Source organism: Tenrec ecaudatus, chromosome 1 (assembly GCF_050624435.1).
Source record: "Tenrec ecaudatus isolate mTenEca1 chromosome 1, mTenEca1.hap1, whole genome shotgun sequence".
NCBI lineage: Eukaryota > Metazoa > Chordata > Mammalia > Afrosoricida > Tenrecidae > Tenrec > Tenrec ecaudatus.
In genome coordinates, this window is record NC_134530.1 from 69899033 (window position 1) to 69924784 (window position 25752).

Genomic DNA, 25752 nt, shown 5'->3' on the forward strand with positions numbered 1-25752 from the left:
AGACTGCCTCTGCACCTGATTTAACAGGTGTGCTAGACCATCTTACCTCACAGGACTAAATATGCTCTTGGCCAAAGCAAACAGAATACTTTCTGCAATCAAGCCAACACTTCATTTCTCCCCAAAAGGAAGAAAACAAATGAGATATTTTTCTGTGCCCACTCCCCCCACCCACTACAACCATTAAAAGTAGAAAATTTTATAACAAGAAATTTCTGGCTCTCCTAGATAACATAATTGCCAATAGGTTCTAGCCTCTAGTTTGGAAATTCAGTTAAAAAAAAAAAGAAAGATAAGATTATATTCTCATATGAAAAAAAGTACTTGAAGTCTGAATCCAATTAGCTTTCACCTACCATTTCACTGAGGCCAGAAGCACAATGCCCTAGAGGGCCACTGTAAGAACATTTTTTACTGCTCATTTGTCTACCCAGCTGCCCTATTACAACTACACACCAAATAAACTGAATCACTGGGGTGTGGATTCCAAGTTAGAAAAATGGAGAAAATAAACAAACAAAATAAAAGCCGCCAACAATTAAAAGGGCAATTTATTCTTAGGAGAACTAACAGAAGATATGGCCCGAATGTACACAATACTATCAGCTCAACCTCCATAAAGAAAAAATGATATCCTAGAAACTTCACCCAATCTTAAATTCACCTCATTTCTGGCTATCCCCATCTTAGCTCAAACCTTGCTTTCTCATTTGTAGGGACAGCTAGGGCTAAGACATTTACTAATAATCCACCATACAAAATCTTACCTAGTTCCTAAAAAGCCGATTACCACAAATCAAATTCCTACTCAGACAACTGCCACATAGGTTTCCAAAGCTGTAAATTTTTATGTAAGCAGACTAGCATATCTTTCTCTAACAAAACATCAGAGATTCAAACCCAGAGTGGTTGCTACCAAGCCTCCTTATCGAGTTCTCAAGGAGGTTAAAAAGAAGACGTTTTCTACTCCACATTGGTTTCTAAGAACTTAATGTTCTTTGACTGAAAACTCGAAGATAAACCAAAGCATATACACATCAGTACTTGAAATAGGCACAAATGAGTCAGGTCTTGTATAGAATTTAGCTTTATCCTTGTAATGTGATTTTATCCTATCTCCTAAGGAATAACTCTAAACCTTTGGAATTTCCTGAATAAAAGAGGTATTTTTGTTAATTTAAACACACTTTAGTTTTTGTGCATATGAATATGGGGGGTGGGGGAGAAGGGAGGGCCCTGGGGCCTGACCAGAAAGACTATTAGTTAGCCTGATTATCAGCTGACCTCAAGGAGAGAAGGGAGCATTCAATCAATCCACACCTACATAATGAAGCTAATGAGGGCCCTAGACAAGGAAGCCTGAAAGAGTTCTGGTAGGTGCAAGATGTTGACATATGTAAGAGTGCAGCCACCCTTTGTGGGACATAGAAGCTTTGCACTGGTTACTGAAGCAGACCTTGGACCTCAACTCATGCTGATCCTGATTTGTATCCTTTGGCTATAATAAATCTTTAATCACAGAAGGATGGCAAAATTTTGTTTTATGTTTTGGACAGGTTATCTGGACACACTAGTTCCTGGGAAAAGACACAAAGCTTGGTAGAGGGTCACAGAAAAAGAGACAGATCCTCAATGAGATTAATTGACACAGGTGCTGCAACAATGAGTTCAAAAATAATTTGTGAGGACGGCGCAAGTATAGGCAGTGTTGGAGATGACTCAAGGGGTACCTAATCACAACAGCAATCATAAGTATAGTACTTTCTGTGAATTCTGTAAGTTGTCCCAGTGAATGTCTGACTCAAAGAAGTAGTGGGTACAGGTGAAAGTAAGGAAGTCTAAGGAAGGCCCCTGAACTGGCATCTAGAAAGAGTAGTGGGAAAATTCTGAATCAGTAGCCAGCAGGGTATAGTGTGCAATCTTAGGCTAGTGACTGGCATCTACCCATTTGGCAGTCACAAGGACAGTGTCCTTGTAACCTCTCAAGATCTGCCTATCTATGGGTGGCTAGGGTCAGAGAGAGGTAATTTAAAAGGTGGGTATTTAATTAATTCTCCCAATTTGGAGATTGATCTGTCCATTTTTATCTAATAAAATCCCTTGTTTAACATAGTAACTCATTCATTCTATATTTGAAAGGTCTTATGAATTTAGCAGTATAGCATTGTGAGACGTTTTAGTTTTAAATTGTATCAAAGCTCTTGGTTTGTAGAAGGCTATAGTTTACAGTATGAGCTCACTCCATTTTGAGTCTTCACATAAATTCAGTCCACTGTGTTCATTCTGACCATTAACATACAACAGAAAAAGCTTTGCCCTGAAGCAGAGAGCAGTCAAAAGTGGATTACTATGACTCCATTAGCCAGTTAAGTACTTGCCTGGGCATGACTGTGGGGAACTGAGAAGCAGGAAAAGAGTATGTGCAGACAAATTCTTTATTCTCATAATTAAGAAGCCTGGGAGGCCAGAATTCTGAGTGGAGGGTGACCTTCACATGTGTGAGTTGGAGATGAGTCCCAATCACATTATCATAAAAAACATCCCCACAATATCCTTCCATAATAGTGCTACCTTAAAGTTACCCCTTACAAGCACATGGCTGATTGCTATCTGGCAGGCAGCTGTATCTATAGGAGCAGACACGTTGCTATTGTTCTCCTGACTCAGGGGACAGTGCCTGCCCCACCACTGATGTTAGGTTACTCCCCAATGAACTCAGGAACCTCTGGGTAAGATACTGCCCACCTGTTATGTATGTAGCTACATGTAATTATGGGGGCTTGCATGCTATAATGACTATACAAGTTGGTGAAAGAATGCATTCTCTCCCTCCCACTGGGACCTGGTTCCTGATGCCATGGAGGAGGTGAGCATCCCAAAACTTTTGTCTGCCTCTTAATTTTTTCCCTTCAATTACAAAATCATCCCTTCACCCATACTCATATCTTATGGACATTTTTTTGGCGGTAATTGCAGTTGAATAGCTGCTCCAACAGAAACTATAAAGCCTGCAAAAGCTAAATTATTTACTATCTAGCCCTTTATGGAAAAAGCGTGCCAACGCTTGCTTTATATGCCAACGTTTATCACAAAGGGCCCAACATTGGATTAGAGCCCCTTAATCATGACTAGTCACTAAGTTATTTCCCATTCATCATTTAACATTTACTGGAATTTTGTATTCCTAACTGAATTCTCATCCAGTTTGTTTTCTTATCTGTAAAATGGGTATAATAATATCTACCTCAGAGCTACTGTAAAAATTATGTAAGGCCTATAACACAGTAACTGACACAAAATTTAAAAATATAATAGCTGCTACCATTATCTTCATAGTCATTGTCAACATCATCCTTCACTAATGTTCTAGGAAAAGCAGGCTCCCTCTGGTGGCCACCATCGCTGAAGAGAGAGGAGGCTTGAGACTAAGGCTTGATTTCAAGCTTAGAAAGGAGCTTTATTTTGACAGCAGGCACAGGCGCTTAGACAGTAACTATACGAACAGGTAGAATAATCTTTTGATATGAAATGACATTTAACACCATAGTCCTCCACAGAAATACTAAGGATTCACTATTTTTTCCAGAGTACACCAGGAAGCCAGATATTATTTAAATTTATGAGCACCTTGTCTGAGAACTGAGGTCAAAGGCCCAAACTCAGCAGCAACTTTGAGATACAATGTGAAATCAAATAATTCTACTGACAACACAAACTCCTGGTGGTGAAATGAGTTAAGTAATGTGGCTTCTTCCCTTGATTCTTTGGAAAGGATAGGGAATTTTCTTCTAAGCTCCAAGGAGTTACCTTTGCCTTATCTTTTTACCTCAGAGAGCTTATTACTTTTGACCAGATGATTGCCATTTTCTGGGTAAGCTGTAAACAACTTGGTTAAGATACTGTATGGCAGGCACCCTCAAACTGCGGCCCATCGAGGACATTTATCTGGTCCACCAGGTGTTTTTGCCATTCGTTTTGTTTTTTTAACTTCAAAATAAAATAAGTGCAGTGTGCATAAAAATTTGTTCATAGTTTTTTTTAAAACTATAGTCCGACCCTCCAACAGGTCTGAGGGACAGTGAACTGGCCCCCTGTTTAAAAAATTTGAGGACCCCTGCTGTATGGTCTGCATCTGCAGCCTATCTGGCCTGCACCTTTCAGGAACTGTTCCAAATGAGGGGGAATTGTAGCCTATTATTCAAATAAAGTGCCTGTGGTCGACCAAGAAAGTTTTGGTCAACTCATGGCCCTGGTAGGAATGCCATGACTTGGTATTGACAAGAACTTTGTATATCTAAGCAGCCAACCACATAGCTTTTGAAACAGAAGCAGGAAAAAGAAGAAAGAGAAACAGCACAGCGGAGAGATATGGAGCATGCAGTGTGGTGGTTTACAAACTGGGCTGATAACAGCAAGGTCAGCACTTCAAATTCACCAGCCACTCCAAGAGCGAAAGATGAGGCAGTTTGCTCCCATAAAATCTGAAGGCTCAGAAACTCTAGGGAGCTGCTCTATTTTGATGCACTGGAAACCACCATTGTCAAGAGTCAATTCTGACTCATGAGTCTCTAAAGGCTAGAGTAGAACTGTCTCCTAGGGTTTCCAAGGCAGTAAATGCTTACAGAAACAGACTGTCACATCTTTTTCTCCCAGTGTAGCTAGTGGGTTCAAGTGCTTAATGACTGAGCCATGAAGGCTTCTCTATTTTCCAGAGGTGTTTTATTATTATTTTTTTTTAGATGAAAAAACAAGGCTCTAGTAATAAAGAACTCTTATTCACAGGGATATTTTTTGTTTGTTTTTTTAATCATTTTATCGGGGGCTCGTACAATTCTTATCACAATCCATACATACATCCATTGTGTCAAGAACATATGTACATTTGTTGCCATCATCATTCTCAAACATTTGCCTTCTACTTGAGCCCTTAATATCTGCTGCTCATTTTCTCCCTCCCTCCTCACTCCCCCCCACCTTGTGAACCCTTCATCATTCATATATTATTATTTTGTCATATATTACACTGTCTGACGTCTCCCCCTGCCTTCTTCTCTGCTGTCCTTCCCCCAGGGAGGAGGCTATGTGTAGATTCCGTATTCTATTCTCCCTTTCTACCCTACATTCTCTCCACCCTCCAGTCATTGCCACTCTCACCACTGGTCCCGAAGGAGTCATCTGTCCTGGATTCCCTGTGTTTCCAGTTGCTATCTGTACCAATGTACATCCTCTGGTCTAGCCAGATTTGCAAGGTAGTATTGGGATCATGATAGTGGGGGGAGGAAGTATTTAAGAACTAGAGGAAAGTTCTATGTTTCATCGTTGCTACCCTGTACCCTGCCTGGTTCATCTCCTCCCCACAGCCCCTCAGCAAGGGGTGTCCAGTTGGCTACCTTGGGCTTTGAGTCTCCACTCAGCACTCACCCACCTTTCCAATGATATGATTTTATGTTCCTTGATGCTTAATACCTACCTGATCCCTTTGACAGCTCCTGGTCACACAGGCTGGTGTGTTTCTTCCATGTGGGCTTTGTTGCTTCTGAGCTATATGGCCACTTGTTTTACCTTTGAGTCTTTAAGACCCCAGATGCTATATCTTTTGACAGCTGGGCACCATCTGCTTTCTTCAGATTTCTTATGCACATGTTTGGCTTCACTGATCGTATCAGGGAGGTGGGCACCCACTGATATGGTTTTTAGCTCTTTGCTGTCTGATAACTGGTCCCTTCTGCACCTTGTGGTCAGACAGGCTTGTTTGCTTCTTCCATGTGGACTTTGATGCTTCTCAGCTAGATGGCCACTTACTTGTTTATCTTCAAGCTTTTAAGACCCTAGACGCTATGTCTTTTAATAGTTGGGCACCATTAGCTTTCTTCACCATATATAGGGATATTTGGATCTAACTGAAGGCAGGGTTTAGCTGGATTTTCTTTAAAATGTACATTTGGAATACTAATTTCTTCTATCTCTGCTTAGCTGGGTATCAAAAGTAAAAATGAAGAGAATTTTCTTTCACAATTCACAGCCTTACATTCATTCCACTCAGTCTCCAAACATTCCTATGTATTGGCTTTGGGGTTTACTGCCTGAGTATGGCAGCTTCTGATTAAAAAGTCTGTGCTGGGCAAACAACTGATGCTGGCTGAAGAAAATGTGACTGGGTTGCCTGTATGTAGCTTTGTATTAAAAACAAAGTTCTGCATAACACTGTCATAAAGACAGTTTTCTCCACAGCTGCTCTGCACCACTCCTACGCAGGATTTGACTCTACCTTGGCAAGAAAAGATATGATTCTGCAGCGAAGAAAAGCCTCCATCATGGCTCATGGGAAAACATTCACATAATTTTGTCAATTTCACACAGTATAATCTAATTTTTATTCCTCCTTTCCCATCCACTGGGTGGTTTTATTTTGCTTTAAAAAAGGAGAATTGCCAAAAAGGAAAACCCTAGGGCTTACTTCTGCAGGATGGATCCCTTAATGACCAGCTCTTCATCCAAGTCTGCTTCATTAGCCATGAAGAGTAGCCTCTTTCCTGTGCTGTCCACTCCAATGAAGTCACGCTGCTCCACTGAATCACACAAAAGAAACAAAATCAAACAAAGCCACTTGCCTTGCCTCCATAGCCAAGTCAGAACACAGGACACCTGCTCATATTGCTCTTGGAACCAAACACAGAACTTCAGTGTAAAAGAGGTGCCGTGTGTTACGTAGTTAATATTCACCATGATGTTTAAAAGGCTGGCACTCAGGGAGATTGTTAGTATTGTTATATAGGAAATTTATGCTCCAACTTTGCTAAGTTTAAATAAGGTCTGTATATTACGGAAAAGGATTATACCAATGAAGTTTCCTATTCTGATAACTTTATCATCGTTATATATGCAAATGGCTCTTTTGGGGGTATTATTTTTTATGTTGTAAATATACATTTAAAAGATATAACATTAATATATTTAGAGACATATGGGAACATGTACAAATAATTCTCAATTAGCTCAGAAAAAATGATAAATATTTTTTATATATCTGAAATTACTTAAAAAATAACTAACAAATGTGTGTGTGGGAAAATTGGGGTTGGGGGGCAGTAAAAAAGCTGCTAAATCAAATGAACCAGGTAACTAATCCTAAGCCCCTGGCATGGCACAGAAAGAAAGTGTAAGGAATTCTCTTTCTGAAATAGCTTAGGTCGGCTCACCATGAAAATGAGAATGATACTATTTAAGGCCTTCCACTTTCAACTAAAATTAACTACATGTCTACTGTGCACTAGGTTTCAGGTTATATACATGGCATTCAAAACAAAGTGCGTAGGTGTGGAGACGTCTCTGGCTGACGAAGATCTTACTGGCTTTCGATGCTTTTATGTTCTTTTCTCTACTCAGATTGTAAGCTCTTCAAAGGCACACTTAATTCTTTTACCTCTCTCATAACATCTAGTAGTGTTGAACACTTGATAAAATCTGCTACTAACATCTGCACGGCTTTTATACCTTACAAAGCATTTTCACATAAAGGCAGCATAGCATAATAATTGAAAACAGCTTCGAAAACCAGAGGTTCTATGTCTTTGAGAAAGTTCTCAATCCCTGTTTGTTCCTTTTTCATCTGTAAAATGGGGAGAATTATAGTGCCTATTTCACAGGCTTATTAAGAGAATTAATGAGTTTCTTTCTATTCTATTTCACTAAAGTAATATGTAGAGAAGTATTGTTTAAATCTGAATAAAGAGAAACTACCAAGTTTGTTTTTCCAAATAATTTCCAATTTTTCCCCAAATTAATTTCCCTAAAAAAGGAATAGTAAATACTGCTAATTTGAAGTTAAATTTTGCAGAGTTTTACATGCCATACAGCAGAGCAGTTCTGACATCAATCAATTCATCCAATACATGGAAACTTGAGAATATAACAAAATCTGCAAAGACCTGATTATGACAGAGTTGTTATGTTTGGATAGTTTGGAGGGTTTGTCCTACCCAGGTCTTTTGGCTTACAAAAACCTTTAATCACTAATTGTCCTGGGAGTAATAATTTCTAGCAAGTCAGTTTTCAGCTATGTTGCATTTCAGTCCCACATTCCTCCCTCTCAGAGCCTCTCCTTGTATTTGCTTCTTTGTAGTTACCATAGTAACTGTGGTCTCAAAACATGATATAAATTACAGAAATTTGGAAAGGTTCTTTTCTATTCTCTCTCTTTTAACATGCTATTTCTTTTATTTAAAAATATGTATGCTATGTGTAAAAATGTTTCTTTCTATTCTGCTTCACCAAAGTGAATTCCATCTTGGGAGTGGAGCAGATAACATTAGAATGTCCATACTAAGAATGAAGGCTATACAAATAAGATTAAAAAAGCAGTTCAAGCTATGAATTTCCAATTTTTTACTAGGTAATTAATATTCTACAATACAACATAGTCCAGTAGCTCCTAGAAAAATGATTACTACGTAAATAGGAACCTGTGGCTCACTTTGGACAGCTTCCAATAATGTAAATAAGGTTCAAGACATCCTTGTGGGAGTAGGACTATGAAAATAAAGTATATAGACCCCTAATGAGAGAATTTTGTCATCTGCTAGCCTTAAAAGAGAGCCAATCCCAGAGCAGAAGAGGGACCTCACGAACACCAACAAAGAAGAGCAAAATGCATCTTTTGGACCCAGGATTCCTATACTTCCTAGATTGAGAGCATACACAGAAAAAGCTAGCTGTGACCTTTGAGACTATGATGGAGCAGGGTGAACATCCTGGCCTATGGAGCAAGGGAGCTGAGTGCCTTCTGATAAGAGACTCGCTTAGAAGTGGGGAGTCTTTGAGCACTTTTCAGCAGAGCTGAAAGAGCTTTGTAGTACTTGCCCAAACAGGGCCCAGTAGAAGGTGAGAAGAAGCTGTCCTGGTTAAGAGCTGTACCTGAGTTTTCTTGATTCTGAGTCGTAATCTGTTGCTTCTGTAATAAACCCCACAGTTTTGAAATTTGTTTGTGAGTTCTGTGTGGCTAACACATGAAACTATCAAACCAAAAATAGTAGCGGAGTGTGAAATGGTAGGGAGGTGACTTGGTATTACAATTGGTAAAATGGCTGGAGGCGGGAGAAACATCTGACTTCTGCCTCATAGGGATCAACATTTGGCTGCTAATTTTTTTAAGTTTTACTGAGATGTAACTTACATATCATACATATCAATGTTCATTCATATTAAAAAGAGTTGTATACTCATTACCACAAACTGTAGAACATTTTATTTTGTACCTTCATTATTAGCTCCCCATCCCCCAACCTCCCTTGCCATACCCCAAGAAAACATTAATCCAGTTACTGTATCTACAGTGTTACCTATCCTGGATTTCATATACAGAAAAATATACAGAAGCACATGTGCTTGGATAAGTAGGGAGCCATGGAGAACTGTCTGGGAGTCGTGGCGCTGAACACGCTGGACCGATGTAGTCTGCATCATTTGGCCAGGGTAGTCAAGAAGTGTTGGAGCGTGCCAAGAGAGCAATGAACTGGCATTCACTGGAGCCCCCAAAAGGCAGTATGAGGGTTTGTGGTCCGGAGAGGCCAGACCCTGAAAGATAGCCAGCAGCCCACCACTAGCCCCTTCTCCCAGGAGAAAGACAAGACAGATTCCCCACCCTCAGTGCTTCCTTCCAAACAATGGCTGAGTTCATGGACTGTGCTTCAAGTCAGTGTGGGAAATATTATTCATCTACGCCAGAGGGGCAACTCACATTTCTTGTTACTACAGAGGTAACTCAGACTAGTGGAGTGGTCAGAGATAAGACGCTTCCTTTGGCCTTTAAAGCAACTATCAAGCATCATAGTCTGACCTCCCATCCAGCTGAGAGCATCTCTAAGGACCTCTACATAGTAGTTTACCCAGGGACCTACTCTTGTCACTGTGGGCTCCAATGATTTAACCAAGAACTCATGTGGTGACAGTGGGTTTGGGGCAGTGCGTAGACTTGGTCTTTCCCATGTGAAGCTGCTCATTCCCTGACCCCACACCACCTCTTTGTAAGTAGCCAGAAGAATGAAGCCACGGTATGAGTCTCTCAATATTTATACACACACTCTTTTTAGCACTGACTGTCAGGGTTCAGACTTCTGGGAGCCAGCATCTGTCTCTCTCTGTGCCTATTTTAAGACCCCGTCCACTTTTACCTGAAAGGAATAATGCCATGATGCTGTCTGAGCCATTTTTAGTGCTTGCTTTCCAAGTAGAGTCTAATTATTATAATAAAGGGAGAGATTTGGAAATGAAAAAAATATATACACAAAAAAGAAACATAAAACGACAACAATAACGAAACAGAAAAAACATCAACAGAAAATATTCAAAACCAAAAGAAAATTTAAATGAGTCAAAGGGAGAACACATGATAAGGTGTTAAATTTAAACCTAACTGTATCTGCAATAACCCACTGGCACTCTGGATGACAGCACTATTCACATCCCTGGTCCATGGTCAAAGGGTATTCAACAGAGGCTTAATCTATATGTATTTCCCCTTTATTTTTATTTTTTCCTCTGACAACATTAAAATGAGATAAGAGTTAGATCAAATAATAAAGTATTACATTTAAGTAATCTACATCTGCCACACTCAACTTTACAATGCTCTCTGTCTGTTAACAAGGCTATTCACATTGCCTCGACTATGGTCAGAAGGGAAACAGATTTTGCATTTCTACATTCACCTACAGCCTTATACAAAATAGGTGTTCAGAGTTTAAACTTTGATAGCATTCCTACCTTCAGATTTGGATTTTATTATTTACAATTCTTGGATTATCCAAGCTGGTGTGCTTCTCCATGTGGATGAGCTTGAGATCTGGATTCTCCTTCTTCCCACACTCCATTTTTAACAACACACATATCCTTTTCCTAGTTATTTTTCACTTCTCTAATGCTTTTGTCATTTCACTATTCACTTATTCAGCCTCTGGTGGAATAATAGTTATGTATTGGGCTGCTAGCTATAAGGTCAGTAGTTTGAAACCATCAGCCCCTCTGAGGGAGAAAGACTGGGGTTTCTACTCCCTTAGAGAGATGCTGTCCGGAGCCATGAGGCCCGGCCAGTACTTGGAATTTATTAGCCTGAGCTCTGGGCATTCTTCTACCCCAGCCTACGTGACAGAGCACTGCAGTTGTAAAGCTTGAGCAAACAAGGGGTGATGCTCTTTAGATAAGCACCCGTGTCCTGCATCCCCTTGATTGGGCAAAAGATCGTCCTCCCCTATGCTTGATTTGCGTGTACGTGCCACTCCTCTGCATACCTAATTGAAGACTGTAAGCCCTTACTGACTCACGGGCAGGGCACGCTCCCCTGAACTCCCTGATTGGCCTGTTGCCAGGGTAGCCTAATCTGTATGTGCGGCTGAGGCTCCCCACCTTGGCTGGCCGTTATAAGCTGTGACTCTTTGTTCATTAAAACAGGACTTGATCAGGATATTGTCTTGTCCTCATTCTCCGTGCCTCTTGTACCCCCCCAATTCCTACTCTCTCCTCCAGGATCCACGGTGAATGTCCCGCGGGACGGAACAAGATACATTCTCAGAAGCTCACTGGGGGAGCTCTACCTTGCCCCATAGGGTGGCTATGAGTTGGCATGGACTCAATGGCAGCATGTTTGGTTTGGGGATCTAAAGATACACCTTATGCTTGGAGTTAAGAATACTTGACAACTAATTTTTATGATGTCATTATGATCCTGACACCCAAACCACACATCAGTATTATCAGATAAGAAAACTACAAGCAAAGACTCAAAGCAAAGTATCAGTAAATCAAAACCAATAGTGTATGCCGGTGTTGTTGAGAGATGCCATCCAATCGGTTCCAACTCAAAACAATCCAAAAAACAACAGAATGAAACACTGCCTGGTCCTATGCCATACTCACAGCTGTTGCTATATTTGGAGTTCACTGTTGTAGCCACTGTGTCAATCCATCTTGTACAGTGTTCTTTTTTGTTGACCCTTTACCAAGTATGATGTCCTTTCCCAGGAACTAGTCCAAAATATGTTAGATAAAGCCTTAACAGTCTCAATTCTAAGAAGCATTCTGGTTGTACTTCTTCCATGAGATAGTTAAAGTTTATTGTGCCATCCTGGCTGATAAACACATGTGGGATTAACTGAAGGGTGGAGCAATAAATGACTTGGTGAGTCTTGCTTTTCTAGTTCTCAGGTCTCTTGCTCTCTGATGGTCTGACCAGGGTGCAGCTGCCTTAGCCAGTTCCCTGCTTCAGCAAGGCTTACTTCCTGCAAGACAACCCTGAGGAGAAGCCATGGACCAATCCCGATATAGCCCTGGGTGCTGGAGCAGCCATTTGGAGACCCCTGCAGCGCTGAGATGCTTACACGCTCACTGATTTGGCTTTCCTCCTGCAGTCGGTGTCATTGCATGTATGTTGTGAGATTGAGAACTTTGTAGATTGGTGTAGGACATATGGACTAATGTTGGACTGATAAGCTTGGACAGTTACTGGGTTGGGATGCTTTCTTAATGTACACTTACCCTATATATAAAACTCTTATACATATGAGTTTCTGTGGATTTGTTTCCCTAGTTTACCCAGACTAACACATTCCACGACAGATGTTTGTTCTTCTGGCAGTCCATCTTATATTCAATGTTCTCCTTCAAAACTATAATTCAAATCCACCAATTATTCAATCTTCCTGACTTGTCCAGCTTCCACATGCATATAAGCAAGAGAACACCACGGCTTATGTCAGGGCACCTTCATCCTTAAAGTGAGACTGTAGTAGTTAATTATCTAACTAGAGGTCGAATCCAACCTGTCAATCAGGTCACAGGCTGATGCTGTCTCCTTGGGGCATGTGACCTTCTATAAGGAGGGCTTGGGACCCTTTCCCGATCCTTCACCCTCCTGCCTATTGGTCATCCTGAGAGCTGCAGGAGCCCTGCAGCTGACTCAACTGATCTGGAGTCCACAAAATTCTGCACTTACTGACCTGTGATCTTCAGGCTTTCTGCATCACTGTATGTGGCTGCATGATTCTGAAGAGAGATTTATGGGCTTGTAATGGACTTAAGGACTTGAATTGGATTGAGCTGGATCACTTTCTTGATATGTAATTAATTACATCTTGAAATAAAGCTTTCTTATACATATATATGCATGTGATTGGGTTTGTTTCTCTAACCAACCCAGCCTAACAGACACCTTTGCTTGTTAACACTTTAAAGAAGTATTTTAGAACAGATTTGCCCTTTGCAATAGGTTGATTTCTTCACTGCTGTTTTCAAGAGCATTGATTATAAATCCATCCAAGTAAAATTAAATCCTTGATAACTTCTATCTTTTCTCTGTTTATCATTATGGTTGTCTATTAGTCCAATTGTTAGGTTTTTTTAGTTTGTTTGAAATGTTGAGGTGTAATCCATTCTGATGGCTGTAGTTTGTGGTCTTCATCAGTAAGAGTTTCAAGATTTCCTCCTTTTCAGCAAAGTTGTGCTATTTTCATGGTCACAGGTGGTTCATGAGATTTCCTCTAGTCCAGGTGCTGTGATTTCGCTCTTCTCCATACAGTCCAGTTTCTTGGATAATTTGCTCAGCATAAATATTGAATAAGTAGGATGATAGGATACAGCTGACACAAACCTTTCCTGATTTCAAATCCTTCAGTATTCATTCTCCTTCTGTTTGAACTGCCCCTTGGGCTATGTGTAGGTTCCACATAAGCATAAATAAAATGTTTTGGAATACCCATTCTTCATGTTATTGTAAATAATTTTTGTGATTCAAACAATGGAATACACTTGTCAGTTAAAACAAAAACAAAACCCATCATTCTAGTAGTCTCCGCTTTCAGTCAAGAGCCATCTGATACCAGGATTGTTATCTATTCTTTGTTCCACATCCTCTTCTGAATCTGGCTAGATTTTTTGGCAGTTCTGTCAATGTACTGCTGCAGCCATTTTTGAATTATCTTCAATAAAATGTTACTTGTGTGTAATATTAGTGATATTATTTGATAGTTTTCCTATTTTATGGACTACCTTTTTTTTGGAATGAGCACAAATATGGATCTCTTCGAGTCAGTTGGCCAGGTAGTTGTCTTCCATATTTCTTGGCATAGGCCAATTCAATTGGTATTGTCAATTTCTGGAACCTCACTTTATGCCAATTTATTCATTGCAGCTTGAACTTCTTCCTGCCATAAGTTCTTGATCATATACTATGCCTCCTGAAATGGATGAACATTTTTTGATGAAATGGATGAAATCTTTTGTTCAGGATTTTTATTTCATTTCTTCTGTTCACTTTATTCACTCAACATTCAAAAGCAAGGTTTTAGAGTTTCTCCTAATATTCATTTTTGTCTTTTCTTTCTTATATTTTAATGACATTTTGCTTTCTTAATGTATGATATCCTTGATGTCAACCCGTAACTTGTCTGGACTTAAGTCAATATGTTCAATGTGTCTAATCTGTTCTTGAGGTGGTTTCTAAATTCAAGTGAGATATACTCAAGGTAATATTTTGGATCTTATGGATTTGTTTTAATTTTCTTCTGCTTAACCTGAATTTGGATATGAGCAACTCATAAATCTTTTCCATAGTTGACCTTTGGTCTTGGTTTGATGGATGATATTGAGCTTGGCAGATTGATATTCATCTTCTTTTTCATCTGACAAAGTCCATGTAAACAGTTGCCACTTAGGTTAATTGAAAAAAGGTATTTTCAATGAAGAAGTTGCTGGACTTGCAAAAGTCTACCATGTGATTTTCCAGTATTACTCACCAAGGCCATATTTTCCAACAGCTGATCCTATTTCAACTTTTGCATTAGAATCATGCGTTTTTGCATGTTTAACTGACTTCACACTGAAGAAACTAGTAAAAATATTCATTTTCTTCATCTTTGGTTTTTTTAAAAAACATTTTATTATGGGCTCATACAACTCTTATCACAATCCATACATATACATACATCAATTGTATAAAGCACATCTGTACATCCTTTGCCCTAATCATTTTCTTTTTTCCTTTCCTTTTTTTTTTTTTTACATTTTATTAGGGGCTCATACAACTCTTATCACAATCCATACATATACATACATCAATTGTATAAAGCACATCCGTACATTCTTTGCCCTAATCATTTTCAAAGCATTTGCTCTCCACTTAAGCCCTTTGCATCAGGTCCTCTTTTTTTTCCCCCTCCCTCCCCGCTCCCCCCCATCTTTGGTTTTATTGTTGTTGTTAGGTGCTATCAGGTCAGTTCCAACCCATAGTGACCCTATGTACAACAGAACAAAATAATTGCATGGTCCTGCACCATCCTCACCAATGTTCCTATGCCTGAGTCCATTGATGTAACCAGTGTCGATCCGTCTAGTTAAAGACCTTCTTTTTTGTCGCCCTTCAACTTTACCAAACATGATGTCTTTCTCCGGAGACTAGTCTCTCCTGACAATATAGCCAAAGTATGTAAGACTAAGTCTTGCCATCCTTACCTCTAAGGAGCACTCTGGTCTAACTTCTTCCAAGACAAATTGGTCTGTCCTTTTAGCAGTCCATGGTACTTTCAGTTTTCTCCTCCAGCACCACAATTCAAATGCATCAATTCTTCTTTGGTCTTCCTTATTCAATGTCCAACTTTTATATGCATATGATATAAATGAAAAATACGATGGCTTGGGCCAGATGCCCCTTAGTCCTCAAAGTAATATTCTTGCTTTTCGGTACTCTGAAGAGGATTTGTACAGATTTACCTAATCCAACACGTCTTTTGAGTTAGACTGCTGCTTCCAGGAACATTAATTGTGTATCCAAGCAAGACAAAGGCTGACAATTTCAACCTCTTCTCCATTTATCATGATGTTATCTATTGGTCTAGTTGTGATGATTTCTGGTCTTATTGAGTTGTAATCCATACCGAAGGCTATCATCTTTGATCTTTATCAGCAAGTGCTTCAGATCTTCCACGCTTTCAGCAAGCAAGGTTGTGTCATCTGCATATCGCAGCTGTCAATAAGCTTTCCTCCAAGCCTGATGCCACTCTGTTTCATATAATATAGCTTCTCTGATGATTTGTTCAGCATACATATGGCATTAGTAGTTTGTATAGTTGGTATGTAAATAGTCGTATTAAACTGGTCTTTCTTGTAGGCATATGGATAGCTATGTACTTCAGGGCATATCTTGAAATATTCTTTTGACTATGAGTGCAATGCTATTCCTTTTCATTTTGTCATTCCTAGATTAATAAATCATATAACTTTGAGTCAAAATGGCAAATACTAATCCATTTCAGTTCAATAATATCTATCCTTAAGTGCTCAATTTCATTTTTGATGACTTGCAATTTTTCTAGCTTTATATTTCATTTGTCCTACGTTCTGATTTTTAATGGATGTTTACAGTTGTTTCTTAATATTTTGAATTGTGCCACATCAACACATGAAGGTCCTGAACACTTTATTCCATCCACATCAGTAAGGCTGCATCAACTTTGAGAAGGCAGCTCTTCCCCAGTCACATTCTGATGCCTTGCCAACAAAAAGAGCTCATCTTCTGGCACAAACTATCAGACACTGTTCAGCTGCTTTTCCTAAGTATTTTTGCGGATCATATTTTCAAAAGTAGATTGCTATGTCTTCTTCTTAGTCTGTCTTAGTCTGGATGCTTAGCCTATTCCCCTGGGTGACCCTGCCCGTATGTGAATAACGGTAGCATAGCTTCCATGTCACAGCAACATGCAAAGTATCACAGTATGACACACTGGCAGATTAGTGGAATATAATGTAAACTGTAGATTACAAAGTACCACAAGTTATTTTCAGTTCTCCCTTTAAGAAGTGGTGTCTATTTCTATATCCTTTGAATCTAGGCTGGCCTTGTGAGTAGTTTTGACAAATAATGCAACAGAAGTAACACAATAATTTCTGAATTTAAGCCTCAAGAGGCTTGTGGCTCTGCTCTCTTTTATAAAACCTGCTGCTGCCATATGTACTAAACTGGGCTAGTCTTCCGCATGATAAGAAAATGCCTTGAAGGAAAAGCCCAGCATCTGAAACAGAGGTGCTAGACATATTAGTGAGTCCAATGGTGGTTTACAGACCCTAAGATGAGTCCCGATGATATGATACATACTACTTGTATATCCTGATTATCTCCTCCCCTTAGGTATGAACTGACCTAGCTTCTAATGAATATGGCAAAAGTGATGTCACTTTTGTGATTAGGCTACATAAGATGGTGACTTCTGCCTTGCTAGAAGATATTCTCCCTGGTTAAGATAAAGCAAGCTGCCATGGTGGAGAAGTCCAAAAGATTAAGAAATGTTAGCTTCTACCCATCAACCAGCTAGCAACTAAGACTCTGAATCTATCAAACTTTAGGAAAACAAATTCTTTCAACAAGGAAGTGAGCTTGGAAGGAAATCCTTCCTATAACTTTTGATCACACCCCAGTGCTAGTTAACACCTAGACTGCTGTTTTGCAAGAGACTCTGAAGGAAAGGACCCAGCTAAGCAGTGTCTAGATTCCTGACTCATAGTATATCTGTAACTGTTAAATTTGTGGTAATTTATTACAAATCAATGAATAACTAATATTTATTTGATACACTTGAATAGAGATGATCTAACACAGGTAACCCCAGCCCAAACTGCTATCACATAGACTGATAAGTAAACAAATACTTATTGTTTAAATCCATTAAATTTCAGAGAGATTTTATTATGTTGTCAAAAACTGATACAATGAAATAAAAAAGGCCAAGTTGGGTATGTATGTATGTAAATACGCATGGCCAAGTTGGGTTTATCCCAGATCTGGAAATAAGGCTTAATTATAAAAACACATACTTGTAATTCACCACATTATCCGAGAATAGGAGGAAAATCATAAGACCAATTGGAATAGGGGCAGAAAGGGAATCTGATAAAACTATTATGAAAAATATCATAATAAGGGGGATGTGGGGGGAAAGGTAGTGGTGTTAACAAACCCAGGGACAAAGGAACAACAAGTGATCCAAATCGGTGGTGAGAAGGGTGTGGGAGGCCTGGTTGGGCATGATCAAGAGTAATGTAACAAAGAAAAATTGCTGAAACCTTGATGGGGACTGAGCACGATTGTGGGACAGGAGGAAAGTCAAGGGAAATAGAGGAAAGAGCTGGGAGGCAAAGGGCATTTGTAGAGGTCTAGATAAAGACATGTACATATGCAAATATATATATATTTATAGGTTTAGTATTAAGGTTGCAGAAGGACATTGGGCCTCCACTCAAGTACTCCCTAAATGCAAGAATAATATTTTGTATTAAATTGGCATTCTATGATGCTTACCTTCCAGACACAACCGCTGAAGACAAAGCGGGTGAATAAGAAAATGTGGTGAAGAAAGCTGATGGTGGCTGGCTATCAAAAGAGATAGTGTCTGGGGTCTTAAAGGCTTGAAGGTAAACAAGTGGCCATCTAGCTCAGAAGCAACAAAGCCCACATGGAAGAAGCACACCAGCCTGTGCGATTACGAGGTGCCAAAGGGATCAGTTCCTCCATGATCCCAATTCTACCTTGCAAGTCTGGCTAGACCAGAGGATGTACACTGGTACAGATAGGAACTGGAAACACAGGGAATCCAGGGTGGATGATCCCTTCAGGAACAGTGATGTGAGTGGCGATACTGGGAGAGTAGAGGGAGAGTGGGTTGGTAAGGGGAAACTGATTATAAGGATCTACATGTGTTCTCTTCCCTGGGGGCAAACAACAGAAAAGTGGGTGAAGGGTGATGTTGGACAGGGCAAGATATCACAAAATAATAATTTATAAATTACAAGTGTTCATGAAGGAGGGGGAAGCGGGGAGGGAGGGGTAAAAATGAGGAGCTGATGCCAAGGGTTTAAGTGGAGAACATGTTTTGAGAATTATGAGGGCAATGAATGTACAAATGTGCTTTACATAATTGATGTATGTATGAATTGTGATAAGAGTTGTATGAGCCCCTAACAAAATGATTAAAAAAGAAAAATATAATAAATTATAGTAAGTAGTGAAATATAGTAAGCATTACTTTAGATAGGGAGACATTGAAAATACTCCTTTAACTTGAAGGTAAAACAGCGGCCATCTAGCTCAGAAGCAACAAAGCCCATATGGAAGAAGCACACCAGCCTGTGTGACCACGAGGTGCCGAAGGGATCAGTTAACAGGCATCAAAAAACAAAAAACTGTATCATTGTGTGCTCACCTCCCTGATACGATCGCTGAAGACAAATAGGTGTATAAGCAAATGTGTTGAAGAAAGCTGATGGTGCCCAGCTATCAAAAGATATAGTGTCTGGGGTCTTAAAGACTTGAAGGTAAACAAGCAGACAGCTAGCTCAGAAGCAACAAAGCCCACATGGAAGAAGCACACCAGTCTGTGTGATCATGAGTTATCGAAGGGATGAAGTATCAGGAATCAAAGAACAAAAAAATCATCATTGTGACTGAGGGGAAGTGTGGAGTAGGAACCCAAAGTTCATCTGTAGGCAACTGGACATCCGCTTATGGAAGGGTCGTGGGGAGGAGATGAGCCAGTCAGGGTGCAGTGTAGCAACAATGAAAAACACAACTTTCCTCTAGTTCCTAAGTGCTTCCTCGGCACTCCCCCCACTATCATGATCCCAATTCTACCTTACAAATCTGGCTAGACCAGAGGACGTACATTGGGACAGATAGGAACTGGAAACACAGGGAATCCAGGACAGATGATCCCTTCAGGGACAGTGGTAAGAGTGGTGATACCGGGAGGGTGGAGGGAAAGTGGGGTAGAAAGAGGGAACCAATTACAGGGATCTACATATAACTTCCTCCTTGGGAGGACAACAGAAAAGTGGGTGAAGGGAGACTTCAGACAATGTATGATATGACAAAATAATAATATATAAATTATCAAGGGTTCATGAAGGAGTGAGTAGTGGGGAGGGAGGGGGAAAATGAAGAGCTGATGCCAGGGGCTTACGTGAAGAGCAAATGTTTTGAGAATTATGAGGGTAACGGATGTACAAATGTGCTTTATACAATTGATATATGTATGGATTGTGGTAAGAGTTGTATGAGCCCCCAATAAAATGATTTTTAAGAAAGAAAATACTCAATTAAATTCAGGAATAAGAGAAGAGTGCCAATTAGTATCATTACATAACTATTGGAGGCCCTATTCAGTACAGTAAGATTAAAACAAAAAATATAAACAAAGACTAAAAAAGTAGAAATAAAAGTGCTTTATTTAAAGAAGATTAGGCCGTTTACATAGAAAAATCCAAATAATAGCAGAGTTTGGCAATGGAGAAGGATATACATTTATATATTTGTACATATATTAGTTATATATGTATCTGTATATAAAAGTCAACTGCAATTTGATATATCAGTAAACAAATTAAAACCAAATTAAAAAGTATAATTTTCAACAGGATCAGATAACATCAAATATTTAAAAGTAAATGAAACTGACGTGTGTCAGGCATCATCTATCAGCAAAAAATATAAAATTTTTTAAAAAGAAAATTTGAAAGATTTAAATAAGTGTAAAGGTATATTATGTTAATACACAGGAAAACTTAATAATGTAAGAGGTCTGGCCTTTGCCCTTTGCTTCAGGGAGACAATATCTAAGATCTTGGGATGTTATATCTAATAAGAGTATCTTTGTTTTCCTAGAGGCCTCCGGCCATACCAAATATTCTATTAATATGATTTGAAGAGTAGCACTGGCCACATCAGATAGTATTTAAGGTTGGGGCTGATCAGGCCAGAAAGAACAAGTGTTGTGGTAACAAGGTAATGTGGTATCAGCTGATGTCAGGAGGGGCTAGAGACTGAGATTAGACAGACAGACAATCAATCATGCCTATGTAAGGAAGCTCTGATGAACTTCTCTGGCTGTCAATACTTCATGCATATTACCGTATAATGACATTTAAGAAGAGTAACCCTGTTCTGACTCCACAGGAAAAGGTCAACAGAAACTCTCTGTTTGGTACTCTTCCTGGACTCTGTCCTATGTGTTTCTGGATTTATTTTAATCTGTATTTGTTTCTCCTATAATAAATTATAATCATAACCACTTTCAGTGAGTTCTGTGAGCCTTTTTAGCTTATTATAGAACTTGAGGGTAGTTTTTTAAATTTACTACTTATCATAACATGCCTTGGATAATTTTATCACTAAAAATGATATGCATAAAAAGTTTACTAAAAATACAAACCACATTCATAACAAGAAAATAAGGAAGCAAGGAAGCACGCAAGCACTGCTATGGAATCAGAAAATATGGGTTCAAGTTCTAGTCCTACCATTAGCCACTAGGATCTTGAGCAATAACCTCAATATGCTATTAGGCTATACATGGATATGAAACTTTGGTAAATAAAAAAACTAGAGTATTCAAAAGAATATTATATGTAATGGCAATTCAAATCATTGAATGGTATCTAAATTTATAATCAAAGTTTAAATATTCAAAAAAAAATTAAAAACATATATTTAATTATTGGAATGTTAAACACAGTACAAATAGCTGAATGCTCCTTTCCTGTAAAAGGTCTCTTAGACATGACAGAATCTGATGAACAGTTATATGCATCTTCAAGTCAGACTGTACCCCTTATTTGTTTCCATGTCATCAATCACTAGCATACTGTCTGCAGCAGGACAACAGAATAGGTTCTCAATAAATATTCATTAAATAAAAACATGAATAATATAATGTTGCTGTTATTAGGTGCTGTCTAGTCAGTTTTGATTCATATGTACCACAAAATGAAACTGCCTAGTCTTGGATCTTCCCCACAATGATTGTTATTTTTGATGAGCCTATTAATTAAATAAATATATTAAGACTTTGGCTTTTCTTACCTGCTTTTTTCTTTCCCTTTTGACCTGGAACAGATTCTATGCCACTCTGGCCTTTTCTCATTAACATAGCAAGTGAAGCATCATGAGCTCTGAATAGGTCCACTACCTCATGCAAGGCAACATCTGTTATCAGATCACAGCTGAGGACCAGTACATCTGTCTGTCAAATGGAAAAGGGAAAAGTAAGCATCACAAAGGACAACAGATCATACAAATTGTCACAGAATAAATTTATGATGACTTAAAAGTAAAGGCAAATTGGATAATGATTTTCAAATCATTTTCTAAAGAAACAGAATAAATGCGGAAAAAAAGTGTGGTTGTTCTAATTGAGCTGTGTTAGTCAAGGATCTGAAATCTCTAACCTTTCTTTCCCCTAGGTCTTATTGGATAGTCCCTGAGGCACCTCTGAAACTCAAGTCTAAGGAACAAAGTCTGAAAACTCCCACCCTGCCTATCACTATGGAATTAAGGATCTTTTATTTATATACCCTTTTATCACTATAAAAAGCATTTTCACATAGCTTGATGACTCAATAAGGTTATGAAACACTACTGAGTAGTTGCTTTGCTAAAGGACTAAGAAATAAAAGGATATATAAAATTTTATTATCTTTTAATTCCATTTTCCTACAAACTCTCTGAAGAAGCCTTCTTGTATAATATGAGAGGCTACCCCCAAAAAACCAGACTTGTACTGGGCTGAGTGGAGTTTGTAGTACACATTTCCCCCCCGCTAGGTGAGCATTAAGCAACTTGCTCTGAATTAGTGCACCCAAGTGGCAGAAACTGTTGTGATGTTGAACAGAGCTTACAAGGACAGTGCTGTGGGAAAAACTCAAGTGTACAAGTAAGTGATTTTCTTGATTTAAAACAAGTGAAATGCTGATTGTAGACAAACCTTGTTCTGAACATCTGTCAACTTTCCAAACTGACTCGTAGTGCATTTGGACTCTCTTCCACAAGGTCAGATTGCTAATCAAGCTTTCTATTTAGAGGTTCTGAAAAATTGCATAACAGTGTGCGACAAAAAAGGCCTGATTTGCCGCCGCCACCATAATGCACCTGGTCATGCAGCCATCTCAGTGTGCCAGTTTTAGAAAAACAAACAAGAACAGTGTGCTTCTATTGCCGCATGCACCTTATTCATCTGCTCTCCCACCGTGTGATTTTTCTGTTTTCATGAATGAAGAGGGACATGAAAGGACAGTAATTTGAAGACGTAGAAGAGGTAAAATAAAAATAACCAGGGAAGTGCTGTCAGCCATTCCAACAGGTGAGTTTGAAAAATGTTTCCAAGAATGGAATTGCAAATTTGACAAATGTATTAAGTGTAATAGAGAGTACTTTGAAGGCGATAGGCTGTTTTGTAAAAAAAAAAAAAAAATTAAATACATAGCTTTGTGGGGTATGGGAGAGTTCCAGTTTTTTGGAGGGTACCCTCTCCTATAATATTCCACCCCTTAGCTAATAAATAAGCAATTATAAATCCAACCTCAGGTACATACAAAGTTATCTTTTAATCTTCACAATAATCACAAAATAGTTGAGACTATTATTATCATTAATTCCCATTTTTACAGGTAGGAAAAAAAATCAAACCTACCTAATACAGTGCCTGACTTATCATAGGTACTTTATAATTATGTGACAAATGAGCAAGTAAATCAATTATGAAAACTTTTCTTGAATGGAAGGTGATTACAACTCTAAAAGTTCAGATGAACTATGACAATAACTAATAATGGTAATTAGCATATATTGAATGCTTACTATTAGTCAGGAACTGTGACAGCACTTTACATATATCTCACTTAATTTTTACAATAACCTTATGTAATATGTACTATTATTGTACTTTACAGAGTAAAAACCAGATTTACATTAGTAACAGATCTAATTGCTAATAATGGCTATCTGCATAAATAATCTATCACACTGAGTATTTAAAGATATATAGCCCTGGTAGCATAATGGTTATATGTCGGGCTGCTAAGCTCAAGGTCAGCAGTTTGAAACCATCAGTCTTTGCACAGGAGGAAGGTAAGGCTTTATGCTCCTTTAGTCTCAGAAAACCACAGCAGCATGTCTAAGTTGTCCTATAGGGTTGCGATGAGTCTTGATGTAAGTGAGTCTGAAATTTGAGTTTGTTTTACTTGAAGACACATTTAAGAGAGATTCTAGTTCTTAGTATTGGATAATTGATACAACTAACTTTAGCTTATGTTCAGCTGGGATATCATATTTTAGTTGTGATAAATTAAAAAGTATCAATAAAAAATTATCAAAACAGTCCAAGAGCTGGAAACCTCGACGGCTGAAAGAACAGTAGATGTTTACTAGGAAAAAGAAAAGACTATGTGGGAGAACAGTGGGCAAGGCAAAGAGTGGGGAGAGGGATTCAGAGAGAAAATGATAACAGCACCCTTCAAATACTTGACAGTCTGGAAAAAAGAGCACATGTTATCTGTAACCCGAGAGAACAACTAAGAATGATAGGTAAAACATGCACAGAAGTCACTAATAAGTTGAAATGGACTCAGTAGCAGTGATTTGGTCCTTCAGTTATATTAACTTTTTTTTTCAGGGGCAGGCCAGTAAGGCTTGCTTTTATTGAGTGACTGATCAATAGAAATGCCAATGCCACTATGTACAGAGAAGAGAGGGGTAGTTTATTTCTTGGTCTCTTCCTCCTTGGGCAGTCTTGATGATCTCCTCTTTCTTGGCCTGGAGTCGCTCCTCACGGCGCTTGTGTGCTTCCTTGGTCTTAGACCTGCGCGCCTCAGCCTGGTCAGCCAGGAGCTTCTAGCGAGTCTTGTCTGCCTTCAGCTTGTGGATGTGTTCCATGAGAATCCGCTTGTTCTTAAACACGTTCCCCTTCACCTTCAGGTACAGGCTATGATACATATGGCGGTCAATCTTCTTTGACTCCCGGTATCTCCTGAGCAGCCGGCGCAGAATCCTCATCCTCCTCATCCACGTGACCTTCTCGGGCAGGCGAGCATTGGCAGTACCCTTTTGCTTACCTATGCCCATATGCCTGCCCTTCTGGCGGGCTAGGGTGTTTTTGCGGCATCGGGCCCGAGAATGGACGGTCACAGGCTTGCGGATGATAAGGCCATCTTTGATCAGTTTCCGGATTTGCTGACGGGCGTGGGCATTGGCAATCTCATTGGTCCCATTGGGGTCCAACCAGACTTTCTTCTTGCCTCAGCGGAGGACGCTGGAGGCGAGCCTCTTCTGAAGCCTGAGCATACTCATGGCTGCGGCCGCAGCGACGAAAGGAAAGTAACTTTTATCAATCAGAGCTGACTACAAAGAGTAATTTTGTAAGAGAATGACTTCTCTATCATTAAAAGTGTTCTAGTAGAAACTGGATGATCACTTCCAATGATTCATTTACATAATATATATTGAGCACTTATTCCACCAGGCCTAATGGTGGAATTTAACAGAAACCTGAACTAGAAAGTAGTAAGAATGAGTGGCTAATTAGGCTACTCAGTCATATTTTAAACAAATTTCTACTAAAATTTTGTGCCATTATGTTTTACATAAATGCAGATGAAGTCCCAAAATAACCAACTGGGAAACCAATTCTTTAAATGTAACCTTAAGCCACTGGTTCTCAATAGTACACCTACAATCTTCAGGGGTACTTTAGGAAAACCCTGCTTCCCTGCTGCCTTTCTTGATTTAACCAGGTAGCTCCATGTTCATTAATCTTATTCTCTAGCTTCTATACACACTTTTGGTAGACAAAAGGGCTGTATTATGTTAAAAATTTATCCTAGCTTCATAAATAAAGTTGCTATCTACATTGCCATTTCTTTAGGTGGTTCCAACTTTCCTAAATTTTT

General features: G+C 39.1%; 1 protein-coding gene and 2 pseudogenes across 1 annotated transcript in view; 1 reads left to right on the forward strand and 2 right to left on the reverse strand.

Annotated features, from left to right (window-relative positions):
- Positions 1 to 25752, reverse strand: part of EIF2B3 (eukaryotic translation initiation factor 2B subunit gamma) — a 120902-nt gene that overhangs the window by 56775 nt on the left and 38375 nt on the right. Inside the window, exons 4-5 of the mRNA XM_075555518.1 lie at positions 21893 to 22052; positions 6458 to 6569 (exon numbers count right to left, since the gene is read on the reverse strand). Coding sequence (XP_075411633.1) covers positions 6458 to 6569; positions 21893 to 22052 — 272 coding nt within the window. The remainder of the gene's footprint in view (positions 1 to 6457; positions 6570 to 21892; positions 22053 to 25752) is intronic.
- LOC142435026 (A-kinase-interacting protein 1-like) lies at positions 9403 to 9988 on the forward strand (annotated as a pseudogene).
- On the reverse strand, positions 24565 to 25153 carry LOC142435030 (large ribosomal subunit protein eL19-like; annotated as a pseudogene).